The sequence below is a fragment of the Rhineura floridana genome, chromosome 6, assembly GCF_030035675.1.
Source record: "Rhineura floridana isolate rRhiFlo1 chromosome 6, rRhiFlo1.hap2, whole genome shotgun sequence".
NCBI lineage: Eukaryota > Metazoa > Chordata > Lepidosauria > Squamata > Rhineuridae > Rhineura > Rhineura floridana.
Genome location: NC_084485.1, coordinates 98,347,010 through 98,366,615, shown reverse-complemented (window position 1 = coordinate 98,366,615; position 19,606 = coordinate 98,347,010). Strand labels below are relative to the sequence as shown.

Here is a 19,606-nt window from a genome sequence, read left to right as displayed (position 1 = left end):
GGACAAATCAGGGTCCAGATGGCATCAATCCGACACAGAGGTAATCCAGATGACAGTGTATTGAACTTTCAAAAAGCTCTCGACAAAGTACCTCACCAAAGACTCCTCAGTCAGCTTAGCAGACATGGAATATAAGGGGCGGTCCTCTTGTGGATCAGGAACTGGATAAGTAATAGGAAGCAGAAAGTTGTAATAAATGGACAGTTGTCTCGATGGGGGGATATAGAAAGTAGAGTCCCCAAGAATCAGCATTGGGACCTGTGATTTATAATTTGTTCATAAACAATCTAGAGTTAGAAATGGGCAATGAGGTGGCCACATTTGCTGCTGATATTAAACTGTTCAGGGTCATTACAGCTCCGAAAGGACCTCTCCAAACTGAGCAAATGGGTGGTAAAATGGCAAATGCAATTCAGTGTAAACAAGAGTAAACTGATGCATGTTGGGTCAAAAAAACCCATAATTTCACATATATGCTCATTGTGTCTGAAGTGGCAATAACTGACCAGGATGAAGATGGTAACCTAGTGTGCGCAGCTGTGAAAAATGCAAATTCCATGCTAGGGTTTGTTAAGAAAAGAAATGAAAATAAAACAGCTGATGTCATAATGCTGTTGTACAAATCTGTGGTGCAGCTGCATTTGGAATTCTTTGTACAGTTCTGATCACCTCACCACAAAAAGGATATTGTAGAGTTGGATAAGGTTCAGAAAAGGGCAACTAAAATGATCCAGGGGATGGAATAACTCCCCTATGAGGAAAGGTTGCAGCATTTGGGGCTTTTTAGTTTAGAGAAAAGGCAAGTAAGAGATGACATGGTAGAGGTGTATAAATGTATGCATGGCATGGAGAAAGTGGATAAAGAATTTTTTTCTCCCTCTGTCATAACACTAGACATCCAATGAAGCTGAATGTTGGAAGATTCAGGACAGACCAAAGAAAATACTGCTTCACACAGCACATAGTTAAACTATGGAATTCACTCCCGCAAGAGGCAGTGATGACCACAAACTTGGATGGCTTTAAAAAAAGGATTAGACAAATTCATGGAGGATAAAGCTCTCACTGGCTACTAGCCATAATGGCTAAGCTATGATGTCTGACCCCTTGGATGGAGGCAGGATGCCTCTGAATACCAGTGGCTGCTAATCACTAGTGGGAATAGGCTGCTGTGCTCAGGTCCTGCATGTGGGCTTCCCATAGGCATCTGGCCACTGTGAGTACAGGATGCTGGACTAGATGGGCCATTGGCCAGATCCAGCAGGCTCTTCTTATGTAAGATGGCATTTTCATGTTTCTGTTTGAATCTGCATTTCCTGTACCTTTAAACCAAATGAAAACCTTAGGTTTTTTGTGTTTAACAGCTGTGATTTAGATGAATTTGTGACAAAGGCATCACAAAGTCAAATTCAGCAGTTCACCACTGTACCCGCTTTGGGGGTGTTTTTAAACTCTCTTCACGCATAATATCCCACCAGCAATGGAGAGGGGACACCCACACACCCTATCTCCTCTGTTCTATCAACATGCCTGCTCCACCTGCCCTCCATGCTTTGGAGGACAAGCATCTGCAGCAGAAAGCCTGCTGTACTCGTGTAGGTTCTCTGTGCAGTTTAGAACACCACACGATCTAAATTGACAGGGAGCCTTTAGAAGTACACCAGGATCCCTGCAGCAGATGCTTGCCCTCCAACACATAGTGGTCACTAGTTTCTTAATTGCGCCAACATCAGTTTCTTTTCCCATTGGATTGGGGGAGGTTTTAACTACTGGTTTTCCTCCCGTTATTAATTTTCTTGTACATTCTGTGAAGGAACACTAGGGAACACCCTGCTGCACCTTATGTTTCCTGCCTACTTGGATGCAGAATCAGGGCATCATTCCACAGGTCATTGGCTAAGCTGGCTGGAGTTGATGGGAATTGTATTCTGACAACATCTGGGGAAACAAGGTTGAAAAACAGTGGGCTAGCCTATCAAGGTAGAGGAAGATGGAGAGAACTCCTGGTGGAAGAACCCACTTGCCCAGTGAGTTGCAGTCCTTGTGTGAGGAAAGGAGCTGCCCCAAGACCTTGAAGGGGGCGGGTGCAGACAGGGAAGCAGACCTCATTCAGCGATCTCCTTTACCTCAGTGTGTGCTTACTTGGAAATGTGGGAAGTTCCTGAAAGAGAATGGCAAGAGGGTTTCCCCCTTCTTCATACCTGCCCCAGAAACAGGCTGAGTCAGAGCTACCAGGAAAGGAATGGCTTTGCTTGGAAAGGAAAGGCACATTTAGAGTGTGCAGTAACACCGAATGCCTAATGAAAGCTGTTGGGGTGAGCATTCTCTGTGTCCAATTCTATAAAGGAAGAGGAGAGCAGTGGGAATGGAAGCAGGGCCCTTTGATGTGCCCCTGCCCTTGGGTGCCCAACACCTTCTGATAGCAAAAGAGCTATGCCAACTGAATGAAAAGAGAAATCTATTAACAGTGAGCAAACAACGGATGCAAATAATTCCAGAGAAAAGGTTAGAGACAAGCCTCTATTTATTTCTACTGCCAGGTAATTGCAAGAAAGCAGTGGCCCAGCAGCCTTAAAAAGGGCTTCATTGTGGAAGGAGCAATAGTTAAAGGAGATTAACTATATGGCTTTTTTACCTGTTCCCATTTATTTATTTATTATGTTGTTATTTATTATTTATTTTTAAATCTATGTGTTGCCTTTCTGCTCTATCAGAGTTGCTTCACAGAACAAAATTAAGTTAGTATTAAAACTACAATCCAAACAGTAAAACGCGCAAAAAGCAACAATAAAACATCAGTGGCAAAAGTCAGCTTCATAACAACAGAATTAAAAGCAAGCAACCAGATAAAATCCACCAGCACACCTTAACGACTGCCAAATGCCGTGCAATCTTTCTAGTGCATCATAAGTAGGTACATATCCAGTATATGATGTTACTCCTTCCTGTCTAGGACTGGTCTTCTCTAATGGTCTTATCTGGAAACAACAAAGACGATTTGCCTTATCAACTCTCAGAAACTTTGGTTTGGGCAAAAGATCTTTAGAAGAACGGATACAGGAGGAGAGCAGATATCTAACTGATGCAATTGAAGCTGAGAAAGGTGAGAACCAGGGCCAACAATCAGCGGCATCATCTATAATTTTTAGACTGCTACTTTGTATGCACAAGGTCAAAATATTGTTGTGCATCACCCCAATCTCCAAGTGGTGCAAGACTTCCAGGGGTTCCAGTGCTTACCCAGGGTTTGGTTTCCTTGGAAAGAAGGTCAGCAAAGACTGTGGTGCCTTTATGGTATATGGTTTATTTTTATATATGCACAACCTGAGCTTAAGATGGCAGGGTTCAGAGCATTAACAGGCCATCAGATCTTGCTCCCCAAGCCCACAGCTTTGGGGTACATACACAGAGGACAGGCCTCTATCTGTGGCTTTTCTGCTTCACCCCCAAGACAGGACTAAAAGACACAAGCCTTCCTGACTCCAGGATGGGGATGGGGGAGGAGGGCCTCTCCCTTGAAAAGAGTTGTAATAGCACTAGGATCTCTCTTGGCCACATCCTTTTGGATATGCAGATTGACCACTCAAAAAACCCACTCACAGGCTGACTTGGCTAAACTATTAGATTAATGGAGGAAACTAGTCAGAGCAGCTTTCTTCCTTTGCAGACCCCAAGTTCCAGAAACATGATCACTGACTTGAAGGGGACCAAAATAAATAATCTATCTCAACCCCCAATCCCATAACAATATGTTAACCATGGTCCAAAACTATATAGCACTCCTCTGCACAAATGTAGCTCTGCTTGAGCTGAGACAAACCTATGAGTAGGGGGATGTCAACAGAAAGCTCTACACATGTGCATATGCATTGTGGTGCATAGGGCTTCTGCTAGTGTGAGCCTCTGTGCACACCGAAACCCGCAGGTGCAGTCCAAAGCCACTGAACTGGGATTGCACTAGGACAGAAGAGTATGGTGGAGTGTTTGGAATTCACAAAAGGAATATGGGTTTGAAGTACAATAGCTTCAGTATATTAGTGCATCTCTATTCTGTCTCTGATAAAGATAGTCCTTGCCATTTTTGCAAGCCATACTTGTAGAAATGCCCCTTCTCAACCTCCTGCCTTGGCAAAATATTAACTGATAATCTTGCTGAGCAATATGCTAGAAAGTTATACCTACAGCTGTGCAGCTTTCATTAAAATGATAAAATTTCACCAGTGCGCCATCACATTCAAGACATCCTCCATCTGTAGAATTTCAACTCTCCCCCCTGCTGCAAAATAATTCCTGCCCAAAGTGTAAAGAAGGCAGATGTTCACTTGTAAATATAAATGTCCTTAGTGCCATCTGCATAACTCTATTCCACAGAGTTTAGATTACGGGATATAATTTTCATACCAAATGTTTTCTTCTATGAAAAAATTCTACTCTGCCCAAATCCATCCTCTTTCCCTATCTTCTGTTTTTGTTATATGAATGCCATGGACAGTTTAATTCCTCCTCCGCCACCTTTTTCTCTTTCCAGGCCAGCCGTTCAACCCTCACTTTCAGATCAATAATGCTGTTTCAAATATCATTTGCTCCATCACTTTTGGGGACCGCTTTGATTACCATGACAATCATTTCCAGAAGTTATTGCAGTTGCTCGATGAGACATTACACCTTCACGGAAATATTTGGGCCCAGGTAGGTCTTTTCTGAGATCTTGTGGGTGACCTGACCACAACAGAATCACTCTAGTCCCGGACACATTCCCAAATTCTTGTTGACCATTCATTTGCTTTGAGTCCTCTTATTTATTCCAGTTCTGTTTCCCTTTCCTTTTCCATGAGTTGTCATTCAAGCACCACATGCCATCCGTATTTTTTTACCGCCTTCTCTTGATTTAGCATTTTTATTATAATACTGAAGACTATAGGTTCGGGGGGGTGTCTTTGGTATTGTATATTAGTAGAGTTGAGTGCTCACAGAAGCTGAACTGTAACAAAATCCCTGTTGAAGGAGCACACTTTCCCCTGGATACAATCACACTGGCTTGAAGAAAACTATAAACTGGCATTTATTAAATGAATTACATGTTTGATAGGAAAGATCTCCAGTTCCAGCTAACTAAGCTGGAGATGCAACAAGACATGTTTGTTCCTGCATCTCAAGAGAAGGTAGATCCAAACGGTCTCCTCTCTAAAGGAGGAGTGGAAGGAGGGAAAGAGAGGAAGTACAAGAGAAGGCTAAGCTAGAACCCTAGTTCTAGCTTAGAACTAGATAGTTGAGCCATCAGCCTCAAGTAACACATCATTGGCTGGCAGCAGTAGCTGGGAGGAACCAGCCACACATATAAAGTCAGAGCACCCTAGCGAGGGAGCCTGCTCCACGAGCCAGAGGGAGCCCCAGCTGACGAAGCGTCAAGGCCCCAGCTGACAAAGCATCAAGGCAAGTTAAGCAGCAGAGTGAAAAGAGGGTAAGTAGTTCCCATTTATTCCATTATTTAATTGAAGTAAAACAGCTCAGAGCAATAAGTAATAAGGGCAGCGCAAGGTCACCCTGAGCTAGGAGCCAAATCCTGAAAGAACCTATATCTTAGAAGACAGATCCTAGGAGAAGGAAGCCTATAGAAAGCTAGTTTTCAACACCACCCTAGCAGGAAAGCTTCAGGGGACACTGTAAACAAGGCTAAATTCCAGTCGGAGAGAAGGGGAAAAAGGAAACTCCACCGATACATACAGGGAGAGAGTCAGCTCAGTCCTTGCTAAAAAGGGCAGCTTTAGCCTTCCTGAAACACAACCACAAGCTCTGTTTCCCTAGGTTAAAGAAAGGTCAGGCTGTTCCAGGTGGGAAAACAACAAACAAAAAAGACTTGCCTGGAAGTCGCAGCCCCTTGCTTAGATTAAAAGCAGCCAAAAGCTTAAACAGCCCCGCCCCTTGCTCAGGAAGGAAGCCTGCCTTCCTGCCTTCAAAGGAAGGAAGCCTGAGATAATCCTAAAGAGTTAAGCCCCAGCTGATAGTTGAGCCATCAGCCTCAAGTAACACATCATTGGCTGGCAGTAGTAGCTGGGAGGAACCAGCCACACATATAAAGTCAAAGCACCCTAGCAAGGGAGCCTGCTCCACGAGCTAGAGGGAGCCCCAGCTGGCGAAGCGTCAAGGCCCCAGCTGACAAAGCGTCAAGGTGAGTTAAGCAGCAGAGCGAGTTCGGCAGCAGGGCGAAGAGGCCAGGGCCCCCCACTCTGCCCGTCTGTTCCCTAACCTCAACTAAACCGCAGTCTCCAACCCACTGACGTAATAAACCTTAAACAAAACTATGCAGGTAAGAAGCCAGCAGGGGTGTGGGGGCTTTCCAGTGTTTTGCACCGCCTGCAGCATGTACGACTATCTGCCTGTTGGACAGAAGTCGTGGGTGTGCTCTCGGTGCAATGAGCTCCTGGCTCTCTGGGAACGACTTCATTTCCTTGAGGCCAAGGTAGCGGACCTGGAAAAGTGGAGAGAGGCAGAGAGGTGTGTGGAGGAGGCCTTCAGGGACGTTATAGCTGTGTCCCACTCCAACAATGATAGCTCTCCTGCTATCATAAGAACATAAGAAGAGCCTGCTGGATCAGACCAGTGGCCCATCTAGTTCAGCATCCTGTTCTCACAGTGGCCAACCAGGTGCCTGGGGGAAGCCCGCAAGCAGGACCCGAGTGCAAGAACACTCTCCCCTCCTGAGGCTTCCGGCAACTGGTTTTCAGAAGCATGCTGCCTCTGACTAGGGTGGCACAGCACAGCCATCACGGCTAGTAGCCATTGATAGTCCTGTCCTCCATGAATTTGTCTAATCTTCTTTTAAAGCCGTCCAAGCTGGTGTCCATTACTGCATCTTGTGGGAGTAAATTCCATAGTTTAACTATGCGCTGAGTAAAGAAGTACTTCCTTTTGTCTGTCCTGAATCTTCCAACATTCAGCTTCTTTGAATGTCCACGAGTTCTAGTATTATGAGAGAGGGAGAAGAACTTTTCTCTATCCACTTTCTCAATGGAGAACGATGGTCTCGGGGAAGGACAGCATCCAGCTGAGGAAGAGGGATCCTTGTAGTGGGTGATTCGATCATTAGGAACATAGATAGTGGGGTGTGTGATGGGCGTGTAGACCGCAAGGTGTTTTGCCTGCCTGGTGCGAAGGTTGTGGATATCGCCCGTCGTTTAGATAGTTTGGTAGACAATGCTGGGGAGGAGTCAGTGGTCGTGGTGCACGTTGGCATCAAGGACATGGGGAAATGCAGCCGTGAGGTCCTGGAAGCAAAATTTAGGTTGCTAGGTAGGATGCTGAAAGCCAGGACCTCCAAGGTGGCTTTCTCTGAAATGCTACCGGTTCCACGCGCAGGACCAGCCAGACAGGCCCAGTTTTGCAGTCTCAATGCGTGGATGAGTCGATGGTGTTGGGTGGAAGGGTTTGGATTTGTTAGGCACTGGGGAACATTTTGGGACAAGCCGGGCCTGTACAAAAGGGACGGGCTCCACTTGAACCAGAATGGAACCAGACTGCTGGCACTTAAAATTAAAAAGGTAGCAGAGCAGCTTTTAAACTGACTGAGGGGGAAAACCCGACAGGAGCTGAGGAAGGTCCGGTTCGGAATAAACCTCCCCCCTGGGATAAAGACCAAAGAAATGATGAAATTTTAAAAAGGGTAGGCCTAGAAGTAGGCATTGTGAGAGCAGGGGCACAGGATATAAATTCAGAAGAGCAAAATTACCACAGGCCAAACCACAAGTGCCAAAGACACTTGAAGAGAGACACTGCTTACAAGTGCCTGTACGCTAATGCTAGGAGCCTCCGAACCAAGATGGGAGAACTGGAGTGCTTGGTCTTAGAGGAGAGCATTGATATAGTGAGCATAACGGAGACCTGGTGGAATGGAGAAAACCAGTGGGATACAGTTATCCCTGGATATAAACTATATCAGAAGGACAGGGCAGGACGTATTGGTGGCAGAGTTGCTCTATACGTGAAAGAAGGCATTGAATCCAGCAAGCTCGAAACCCCAAAAGAGGCGGACTCCTCCACAGAATCGTTGTGGGTGGTGATACCATGCCCCAGGAGGGACTTAATACTGGGAACGATCTATCGTCCCCCTGATCAAAATGCTCAGGGAGACCTTGAGATGAGATATGAAATTGAGGAAGCATCCAAACTAGGAAATGTGGTAGTAATGTGTGACTTCAACTACCCGGACATAGACTGGCCGCATATGTGTTCCAGTCATGACAAAGAAGCAAAATTTCTAGATATTCTAAATGACTATTCCCTAGACCAGTTGATCATGGAACCGACCAGAGGGACGGCAACCCTGGACTTAATCCTCAGTGGGGACCAGGACCTGGTGCGAGATGTAAGTGTTGTTGAACCGATTGGGAGCAGTGACCACAGTGCTATTAAATTAAACATACATGTAACTGGCCAATTGCCAAGAAAATCCAACACGGTCACATTTGACTTCAAAAGAGGAAACTTCACAAAAATGAGGGGATTGGTAAAAAGAAAGCTGAAAAACAAAGTCCAGAGGGTCACATCACTCGAAAATGCTTGAAAGTTGTTTAAAAACACCATATTAGAAGCTCAACTGGAGTGCATACCGCAGATCAGAAAAGGTACCGCCAGGGCCAAGAAGATGCCAGCATGGTTAACAAGCAAAGTCAAGGAAGCTCTTAGAGGCAAAAAGTCTTCCTTCAGAAAATGGAAGTCTTGTCTGAATGAAGAAAATAAAAAGGAACACAAACTCTGGCAAAAGAAATGCAAGAAGACAATAAGGGGTGCTAAAAAAGAATTTGAGGAGCACATTGCTAAGAACATAAAAGCCAACAACAAAAAATTCTATAAATACATTCAAAGCAGGAGACCATCTAGGGAGGCGATTGGACCCTTGGATGATAAGGGAGTCAAAGGTGTCCTAAAGAACGATCAGGAGATTGCAGAGAAGCTAAATGAATTCTTTGCATCTGTCTTCACAGTGGAAGATATAGGGCAGATCCCTGAACCTGAACTAACATTTGCAGGAAGGGATTCTGAGGAACTGAGACAAATAGTGGTAACGAGAGAGGAAGTTCTAAGCTTAATGGACAATATAAAAACTGACAAATCGCCGGGCCCAGATGGCATCCACCCAAGAGTTCTCAAAGAACTCAGATGTGAAATTGCTGATCTGCTAACTAAAATATGTAACTTGTCCCTCGGGTCCTCCTCCGTGCCTGAGGACTGGAAAGTGGCAAATGTAACGCCAATATTCAAAAAGGGATCCAGAGGGGATCCCAGAAATTACAGGCCAGTTAGCTTAACTTCTATCCCTGGAAAACTGGTAGAAAGTATTATTAAAGCTAGATTAACTAAGCACATAGAAGAACAAGCCTTGCTGAAGCAGAGCCAGCATGGCTTCTGCAAGGGAAAGTCCTGTCTCAGTAACCTATTAGAATTCTTTGAGAGTGCCAACAAGCATATAGATAGAGGTGATCCAGTGGACATAGTGTACTTAGACTTTCAAAAAGCTTTTGACAAGGTACCTCAACAAAGACTTCTGAGGAAGCTTAGCAGTCATGGAATAAGAGGAGAGGTCCTCTTGTGGATAAGGAATTGGTTGAGAAGCAGAAAGCAGAGAGTAGGAATAAACGGACAGTTCTCCCAATGGAGGGCTGTAGAAAGTGGAGTCCCTCAAGGATCGGTATTGGGACCTGTACTTTTCTACTTGGTCATTAATGACCTAGAATTAGGAGTGAGCAGTGAAGTGGCCAAGTTTGCTGACGACACTAAATTGTTCAGGGTTGTTAAAACAAAAAGGGATTGTGAAGAGCTCCAAAAAGACCTCTCCAAACTGAGTGAATGGGTGGAAAAATGGCAAATGCAATTCAATATAAACAAGTGTAAAATTATGCATATTGGAGCAAAAAATCTGAATTTCACATATACGCTCATGGGGTCTGAACTGGCGGTGACTGACCAGGAGAGAGACCTCGGGGTTGTAGTGGACAGCACGATGAAAATGTCGACCCAGTGTGCGGCAGCTGTGAAAAAGGCAAATTCCATGCTAGCAATAATTAGGAAAGGTATTGAAAATAAAACAGCCAATATCATAATGCCGTTGTATAAATCTATGGTGTGGAATACTGTGTACAGTTCTGGTCGCCTCATCTCAAAAAGGATATTATAGAGTTGGAAAAGGTTCAGAAGAGGGCAACCAGAATGATCAAGGGGATGGAGCGACTCCCTTACGAGGAAAGGTTGCAGCATTTGGGGCTTTTTAGTTTAGAGAAAAGGTGGGTCAGAGGAGACATGATAGAAGTGTATAAAATTATGCAGGGCATTGAGAAAGTGGATAGAGAAAAGTTCTTCTCCCTCTCTCATAAAACTAGAACTCGTGGAAATTCAAAGAAGCTGAATGTTGGAAGATTCAGGACAGACAAAAGGAAGTATTTCTTTACTCAGCGCATAGTTAAACTATGGAATTTGCTCCCACAAGATGCACTAACGGCCACCAGCTTGGATGGCTTTAAAAGAAGATTAGACAAATTCATGGAGGACAGGGCTATCAATGGCTACTAGCCATGATGGCTGTTCTCTGCCACCCTAGTCAGAGGCAGCATGCTTCTGAAAACCAGTTGCCAGAAGCCTCAGGAGGGGAGAGTGTTCTTGCACTCGGGTCCTGCTTGCGGGCTTCCCCCAGGCACCTGGTTGGCCACTGTGAGAACAGGATGCTGGACTAGATGGGCCACTGGCCTGATCCAGCAGGCTCTTCTTATGTTCTTATGTTCTTATGTAACCCTACTCTAGCTTTCTGCTAGCTTTTCGCAGGAAGGCAGTTAGTTTTATTTCCGATACAGGGAACATTCAAACATTATATTAGAACCATAACTAAATATTGGATATTTGACCATGTTTGTTAGCAGGACTCAACAGCCAGAGGATGTGTTGCATTGAAGACAATGAAGTGTTCACAAATGACACACACAGGTTAATTCTACACACACATACCTGAGAAATGATACCCCATACAGATGGGCATCATCAAACAGAAAAACTACATGACCACCATATTCCTGACATCAGCAGGCAAGATGTGTGGTCCTTCTTAAAGGGGTCATGCTGGTCCTGCAGACCTTTACACAAGGTGCATGAATTTTTGAAACAATGGTAGCCATCTTCATGGAAAGTCATTCTGAGCATTACAAGTTGTATGCAGAACTCCCCACAGAGATGCTATTTGATTTGCAGTTCGTACATTAAGACCAAGGAGAGTTTCCCATGGGGATACCATCATATACAGCATCCCAGTGATGAGTGCAATATGTGCTCTGGTTCTAAGAGGATATGCACTGTTAGAGCCAGTGGCGCAATCCTTCACTACTTTTTTCTGTAAACCCGCTGAACTGCCTTTTCTGCACATGCGTAATGTTAGCGTTTGTTTCCTCAGGTGTACAATTCCTTTCCAACTCTCATGAAGCACTTGCCAGGGCCTCATCAAACTCTTTTGAAAAACTGGAGACAAATGGAATCCTTTGTGAGAGAAATCATTGGAAAACACAAAAAAGACTGGAACCCATCTGAACCAAAAGACTTCATTGATGCTTACCTAAATGAAATGGCCAAGGTAAGAGACAAAATAAAAATGACTAGAAAAAGACAGACGCACACTTTAAAAGACCAGAACTTATGAAAGGAAATGGGGAATTCCTTGTTCAGTTATCCCATTGGAGAAGCTGTGTCTATCGCGATAAGGAGAGAGCATCGGCTATTTATGAAATGCTCATTGACCACCATTATCAGGATAAAGGTGATTTGAAACGTATCTGGGAACTGGATATAAAAGGTGAGATATCAGAGGTAGATTGGAGAAAAATGTGGCAAACTCCTTCCTTTAAGTCAGTCTTCGCAAGAATGTGAGAGCAAGGCCTTAAGGTTATCCATCAGTGGTATCTAACACCTATCAGGTTACATCACATTTGTAACACCGTATTGCTTCTCTTTTGGAGAGACTGCTCCCAACGTGGCACTTACCTACATCTCTGGATGGATCAGTATGTATATAATTTTTGGAATTATGTCTTTAGGGTTATTTCAGCTATATTGCAATCTGATGTTGTGATGGACCCGGGTTTAGCCTTGATATCTTTTGTTTTGGGGAACAAAGAGAATTTTGTACAAACCGCTAAGAGCACATTTTCTTACTGCAGCCAAATGGAGTTAGCATTTAAGAACATAAGAACATAAGAAGAGCCTGCTGGATCAGGCCAGTGGCCCATCTAGTCCAGCATCCTGTTCTCACAGTGGCCAACCAGGTGCCTGGGGGAAGCCCGCAAGCAGGACCCGAGTGCAAGAACACTCTCCCCTCCTGAGGCTTCCGGCAACTGGTTTTCAGAAGCATGCTGCCTCTGACTAGGGTGGCAGAGTACAGCCATCACGGCTAGTAGCCATTGATAGCCCTGTCCTCCATGAATTTGTCTAATCTTCTTTTAAAGCCATCCAAGCTGGTGGCCATTAGTGCATCTTGTGCGAGCAAATTCCATAGTTTAACTATGCGCTGAGTAAAGAAGTACTTCCTTTTGTCTGTCCTGAATCTTCCAACATTCAGCTTCTTTGAATGTCCACGAGTTCTAGTATTATGAGAGAGGGAGAAGAACTTTTCTCTATCCACTTTCTCAATGCCCTGCATAATTTTATACACTTCTATCATGTCTCCTCTGACCCGCCTTTTCTCTAAACTAAAAAGCCCCAAATGCTGCAACCTTTCCTCGTAAGGGAGTCGCTCCATCCCCTTGATCATTCTGGTTGCCCTCTTCTGAACCTTTTCCAACTCTATAATATCCTTTTTGAGATGAGGCGACCAGAACTGTACACAGTATTCCAAATGCGGCCGCACCATAGATTTATACAACGGCATTATGATATCGGCTGTTTTATTTTCCATACCTTTCCTAATTATTGCTAGCATGGAATTTGCCTTTTTCACAGCTGCCGCACACTGGGTCGACATTTTCATCGTGCTGTCCACTACAACCCCGAGGTCTCTCTCCTGGTCGGTCGCCGCCAGTTCAGACCCCATGAGCGTATATGTGAAATTCAGATTTTTTGCTCCAATATGCATAATTTTACACTTGTTTATATTGAATTGCATTTGCCATTTTTCCACCCATTCACTCAGTTTGGAGAGGTCTTTTTGGAGCTCTTCGCAATCCCTTTTTGTTTTAACAACCCTGAACAATTTAGTGTCGTCAGCAAACTTGGCCACTTCACTGCTCACTCCTAATTCTAGGTCATTAATGACCAAGTAGAAAAGTACAGGTCCCAATACCGATCCTTGAGGGACTCCACTTTCTACAGCCCTCCATTGGGAGAACTGTCCGTTTATTCCTACTCTCTGCTTTCTGCTTCTTAACCAATTCCTTATCCACAAGAGGACCTCTCCTCTTATTCCATGACTGCTAAGCTTCCTCAGAAGCCTTTGGTGAGGTACCTTGTCAAACGCTTTTTGGAAGTCTAAGTACACTATGTCCACTGGATCACCTCTATCTATATGCTTGTTGACACTCTCAAAGAATTCTAATAGGTTACTGAGACAGGACTTTCCCTTGCAGAAGCCATGCTGGCTCTGCTTCAGCAAGGCTTGTTATTCTATGTGCTTAGTTAATCTAGCTTTAATAATACTTTCTACCAGTTTTCCAGGGACAGAAGTTAAGCTAACTGGCCTGTAATTTCTGGGATCCCCTCTGGATCCCTTTTTGAATATTGGCGTTACATTTGCCACTTTCCAGTCCTCAGGCACGGAGGAGGACCCAAGGGACAAGTTACATATTTTAGTTAGCAGATCAGCAATTTCACCTTTGAGTTCTTTGAGAACTCTCGGGTGGATGCCATCCGGGCCTGGTGATTTGTCAGTTTTTATATTGTCCATTAAGCTTAGAACTTCCTCTCTCGTTACCACTATTTGTCTCAGTTCCTCAGAATCCCTTCCTGCAAATGTTAGTTCAGGTTCAGGGATCTGCCCTATATCTTCCACTGTGAAGACAGATGCAAAGAATTCATTTAGCTTCTCTGCAATCTCCTTATCGTTCTTTAGTACACCTTTGACTCCCTTATCATCATTTAAGGAAGAGCGATCGTTTACCCACCATTTCAAGGTGATTTGACAGAATATGGAATGTGGCTCTTGCAGAAAAGCTCACCCAGCAATGTAAAGTGGCTAGAAGGGAAAGTAAAAAAGACAATATTTAAACAATCTCTATATCTTTCATATATTTACTGCAGATCCAGTGATCCCAGACCTCCCTCCCCCCATAGGTCATTTTGGAGAGGTGTGATTTTAGGACTTTGATTACATCAGCCTTTTTTGATATATTGGGTTCTTTTATTCCCCCTTGTCATCTCATGCTGATTGTACTCTTTTCTCTGGATGATGTTTTGTGATCTAGATTACATATGTATATTTTTGCTTCATTGAGTTTCTAATTCTGTTTATTGGGCAGATATATTGTTGTAAGTGTCCTTTTATTGTAGATGTCTGCTTAAATAAAATTAAAGTAATAAAAAAGACCAGAAGTAGCCAACTGATTTGTCGAAATGACTTTTAGCAACGTACCACATTCTTTCCATTGACTCTGTATGAATTCAGACAAACAGATGAGGTATGTGTGAGCAGTGCACACAAGTACATATATATGAATATGAAATCATGTATTTCAGGTGGTGGCACTTCACCACTTCACCACTTGTCCACTATCTACATTTTACTGCTTCTCTGTGATGTGTCAGAGCAAACATCTGATGTAATAAAAAACATCACTGGAGAAGCATCACATGATCTGCCATTATCTCAGCTGTCTGTCTGAATATAGCTTCACCAGGGCTGTGGAGTCCAAACCAGGAATGATTGGAAGTCTTTCCTTGACAAGCCCAAGCCCATACTTTATCCTAGCTTCAGTGAATCACAAGGCTGTTGTTTTGATCCTGCTAGGTCCTCGACATTCTTCAGGAATAGAGATCTTTAATTCTATTGTGATCACTCGACAAGTAGGACTAATACAGGGACAATGTTTTTAATGACGAGTTAATACACCGGGGCATTTTCTTTGTTTTTAAGGAGTCTGTGGCTTCCAGTTTCCATGAAGAAAACCTCCTGTATTCAACACTGGATCTGTTTTTTGCTGGAACAGAAACCACTTCTACAACCCTGCGCTGGGCTTTGCTGTACATGGCCATTTATCCAGAAGTTCAAGGTGGAACTGTAATTTGTTCTTTAATTACTTAATTTTTTGATGAGTTCCCAATGCCATACAGCTATGTTGTTTTGTTAACATAACTCTTTGCCTCTAACTTTAGGTCCAATAATATCGGCGAGAAGGTAATTCCACAGTAGAGTATAGAAATGTGTTCTAGGGACGCAAGAGTAGAACTGGGAGCTCAAGATATTTTCATATTGTGTGTGTGTGTGTTGAGTGGAAGTGCACTTAGTTTCCTGTAGAGGAATCTGGCCTTGGGGTCAAGTGTGGATTATCAGGTCACATATGCAGATGACAGTAATAAATTGGATCTTCTCCCTCACTGTAGAGCTCAGGTAGCTCCCTGGTATACATGGTGGTAGTGGAACAGGCAGGGAGACAACTAAAATGCAGATGGCACAAGTCTTGCATTGAATATGGCTGCACATGTAAGTATTTTAGGAAGGTTCTTAATGTTCTTCCATATAATCTTTATTCAGGGTCTCTGAAGGGACTCACAACAAAGGCAGTGACAGAGACAAATAAAATATAATTTCTTGACCATAAAACATTAACAATGTTTTTTCTAAATCACCTATACAAGGATTTCTCATACATATCTATAAATTTATTTTTTAGTAACACAAAAAATAGAAATAAAACAGTAAATACAAAATTATACTTTTCCCCAAAGTTCTTAGCTTGTTCCGCTGCACATTCTTTCACTCTCAAGCTGGGACTTGCTGATCTAACTGACAGCCACAAGGGAGAATTACTTCCTCTCTTCCAGCTCAGCTTCTTCAGATGGATACCGGCAAAACAATTACATACATTAAAAAAAATAGACAGAAACTAAAATGTTGAGGAACTTCACAAATCGGTTTAAATATAGATACATATTTAAATTATTCACTGCCTCTGCATTTTGGTCTACTTATTATTTATTTATTTATTTTATTACATTTTTAGACCGCCCTATAGCAATAAGCTCCCAGGGCGGTGTACAGCATAATAAAACAGGTTAAAATACAGGTGGATGTAAATACAATACACAATAAAACATAATTAAAAAATTACAAATTTAAATTCAAGTTTTAAAATTTTTTAAATGCCTGGGCAAAGAGGTAGGTCTTTACCTGGCGCCGAAAAGATAACAGAGAAGGCGCCCTGGTGGATAAACTTAAGCAGTAAAGTTTGCCATCTTCTTAATTTCTCTGGTGAAATAACAGTTGGTATAGTTCTGAAAAATACAAGAAATTTCAGCCAGATCATCATTTTGATTATCGCTACTTGTCCTAACCATGTTGAGGGCAGCTAAGTTTCCATTCAGTTCTATTGTAGCCTTGAATAACAGTCTGGCAGAGCTTTTCTAGGTGGTGAAGAGGCTATTACATCAAGACCTTGGAGTGGTAGTGGAACTCCTAAGATGTATGCTGTGATACATTTGCCTGACATTTTGAGCATAATGTTGCTTATATCTGCTCTGACCCTGATGCAAGTATTAGTAAAGTTCTGGTGGAGGTAGCAAGTACAACCTGTAGTCTGAGTTTGTGGGATCAGTTTCAGTTGGTATGGCCTGAGGATGTGAACAAGGTGCTTGGAGAGGTTTGGCCAACCACCTGAATTCTTTGCCCTTGCACATTTTGGCTAATTACATGTAGCCAGAGTGGGTTGGTGGGGTGGATAAGAGGGAGTGGTACTGGCTGCCTTGTAAGATATGATTGTACATCCATTCCTGAAGAAACCCTCTCAGTCTAGAAGATGGTAGCTGGGCAATAATTGTAACAAATTGCCTTCTTGGGCAAGGTGCTCAAGAAGTTGGTGGTTCAAGAAGGTTATCTAGACCCATTTCAATGTTTGAGGGTTTGGTACTGCAACAGCCTCGGTCACCCTGATGGATGGTCTCTATCAGAATAGAAACAAGGAGAGTGTGACTCTTTTGATTCTGCTTGATCCCTCAGTAGTCTTTGATAGCACTGACCATGGGATCCTACTGGACAAGATATATGGGCAGGGGGAGAGGTTCATAGTGGTATGGTGGTTCTGTTGCTGCCTTCGGTGTCAGATTTATGGAGTAGCCCTAAGGACTGTTGATGTTGTTTTCTTTGATTGGGCCATCCATCTGCGTGTCTGAATAGCCACCGAGTTCTTTACTCTCCATGATTGGGGGGAGGGGTTATTCTAAACGAGGGTTTTAATGAGGTCTGAATCATCCTCCAATATGGGGATTCTAAAGGCATTCTAACTGCCTGAGAAAGGGTAGATGCCAGCAGCTGTTAAGAACTTTGGGCATGGTCACTGTCCCCCCTTCTTTGAACTGATCTTTCACAAAGTTGTTAACACTTATCCCGGCAGCACGTTCTTCTCAAGCAATGAAAATAGTGTGTGTTGCCAACTGCACATTCATCATTCTTGACATTGCCCCATATTTCTCACAGAAACCCTGCCTGTCAGGTTTTTTCTTAGATTGATAGCAAAAATTCTTTTTTCTTTTTTTTGTAGCGAGAGTCCAAGCTGAAATAGACTCTGTGATTGGTCAGTCTCGTCTGCCAGCGATGGATGACAGGGACAGAATGCCCTATACCAATGCAGTTGTTCATGAAGTTCAAAGAATAAGCAACATTTTGCCTCTGAATGTTCCCCGGATGACAACTACTGGTACAACACTGGCTGGGTTTCATTTGCCCAAAGTAAATGTTAAGAAAATATACCTTTCTTGTATTTCTTTATTCTTCCTTAAAGTTTTGGCATCTTAAAGTCAAGATTCTAAATTGGGGATATCCAATATGGTGTCCTCCAGGTGTTGTTGGACTCAACTCCCATCAGCACCAGCCAGCAGGGCCAACAGTCAAGGATGATGGGAGTTGTAGCCCAAAACATCTGGAGGGCACCTTGTTGGCTATCTGTGGTCTAAACACTGAGCTGCACCATACCATTAAGTTGTCATCAGTTGGTCTGGCCCCTCCTGCCATGGTGTTTTGATATGCCCATTATTTTCCTCTTCTGCTTCTATGGAATTCTAGACGTGATGGGTATAGGTGCCTACACAAGGACATCGGAGACCAAGAAGGCTAGCATATGCCAACCATATGCAAACACGTTCTGAGAATTATGAAAAAAATCTAAGTTCCTTTGGCTAGTACTCCTGGGAGAATTTTTTGCCAAACTTCCTTGCATGAGTTATCAGGACTTACTGCTTTGTAAGCAGCTTTGGGGGTATTCTGGGGTGGGGGGGCACACCATAATCTGGAGAGGATGGAGTGATTAGGTTTCCAACTCCTCTGCAAAACTGGACTCCAACCACTGTCTCAGTTTGAACAGATAATAAGTGGGTTGGAAATCTGCCAGTACCTGGTGTTTCTAAACCTACTTCTAAAGAGTCTGGCATGCCAAGTATGTATTTTAAAAGCCATGCAGAAACCTGTGCTTTTGTGGAATGTGGTTTAATGAATTTCTTAATAATGAATAACGAATTTCTTGGTCAGAACATATCCTTTCTCTATATGTTGGCAGATAAGAGTTGCTCTTGGATCTAAGAGGCTAAGTACTGTTGTAGGTGCATCGCTTAATATACTCTAAGAGCTCTCTGTCATTTTCATCTGCTTTTTCTTTGTCAGGGAACCGTTTTGGTCTTCAACTTGACATCAGTGCTGTTTGACAAGGATGAGTGGGAAACACCCGATGTGTTTAATCCTGGCCATTTCCTGGAGAATGGTCAGTTCAGGAAAAGGGAAGCATTCCTGCCATTCTCTGCAGGTAACAAAAGTGGATGGACTTCTCATAAGTGTTGCAACGGTGTCTATTTGGTGGAGGTTTGGATGCTGGAAGCCTGGTGTATTATTAACAGTTTTGTGTATTGCAGGGGATTTTGAGAAAGCGCTATGGTGCCAGCCACAAAATGGCTGCCATAGGGTGTGTGTCCATACTCTCCCCCCTCTCACGTAGCATGGATTTTTGAGGGGATGTCTGCTGAGACCTTTCACAGGTGCCGGAGGTGGCAGTGGTGGCCCACAGGTGCTGGGTTGGCAATCTCTGGTGTATTGTTACAAACCTGGTTCCACCTGGAACATCTCCTTGCCATGCTCTGAGCCAAGCTATTTGTAAATGCACAGGAAGAGAGGGTAAAAATACAAGCTCTAAATTTGGCTGCAAGTTTCCTCTTGAGGTTATCCTCTGTGTTCCAAATCAGAAGAGCTAAGCACAAAGAAAGGTGTTCTAAGGGATTTCACAACGGAGACAGAAATGATTCCCTTTCTACATGGCCAGATGGCAACATTCGCAGTCTGCCCTCTCCATGGCCACATAGTCGTTTTCTGTGCTGCACAGTGGGAAAGGGAGCCCCCTCTTCAACACACAGCTCAGAAAGTCAGCATTTGCCTTCCCTCTCCCACCCA

General features: G+C 43.5%; 1 protein-coding gene across 2 annotated transcripts in view; it reads left to right on the top strand.

The window, feature by feature from the left end:
- LOC133387761 (cytochrome P450 2J2-like) overlaps nt 1-19,606 on the top strand; it is a 51,173-nt gene that overhangs the window by 29,653 nt on the left and 1,914 nt on the right. For both annotated transcript variants that reach the window (XM_061633219.1, XM_061633220.1), the window contains 6 exons: nt 2,954-3,103; nt 4,529-4,689; nt 11,432-11,608; nt 15,095-15,230; nt 17,715-17,902; nt 18,830-18,968. In XM_061633219.1, coding sequence (XP_061489203.1) covers nt 2,954-3,103; nt 4,529-4,689; nt 11,432-11,608; nt 15,095-15,230; nt 17,715-17,902; nt 18,830-18,968 — 951 coding nt within the window. The remainder of the gene's footprint in view (nt 1-2,953; nt 3,104-4,528; nt 4,690-11,431; nt 11,609-15,094; nt 15,231-17,714; nt 17,903-18,829; nt 18,969-19,606) is intronic.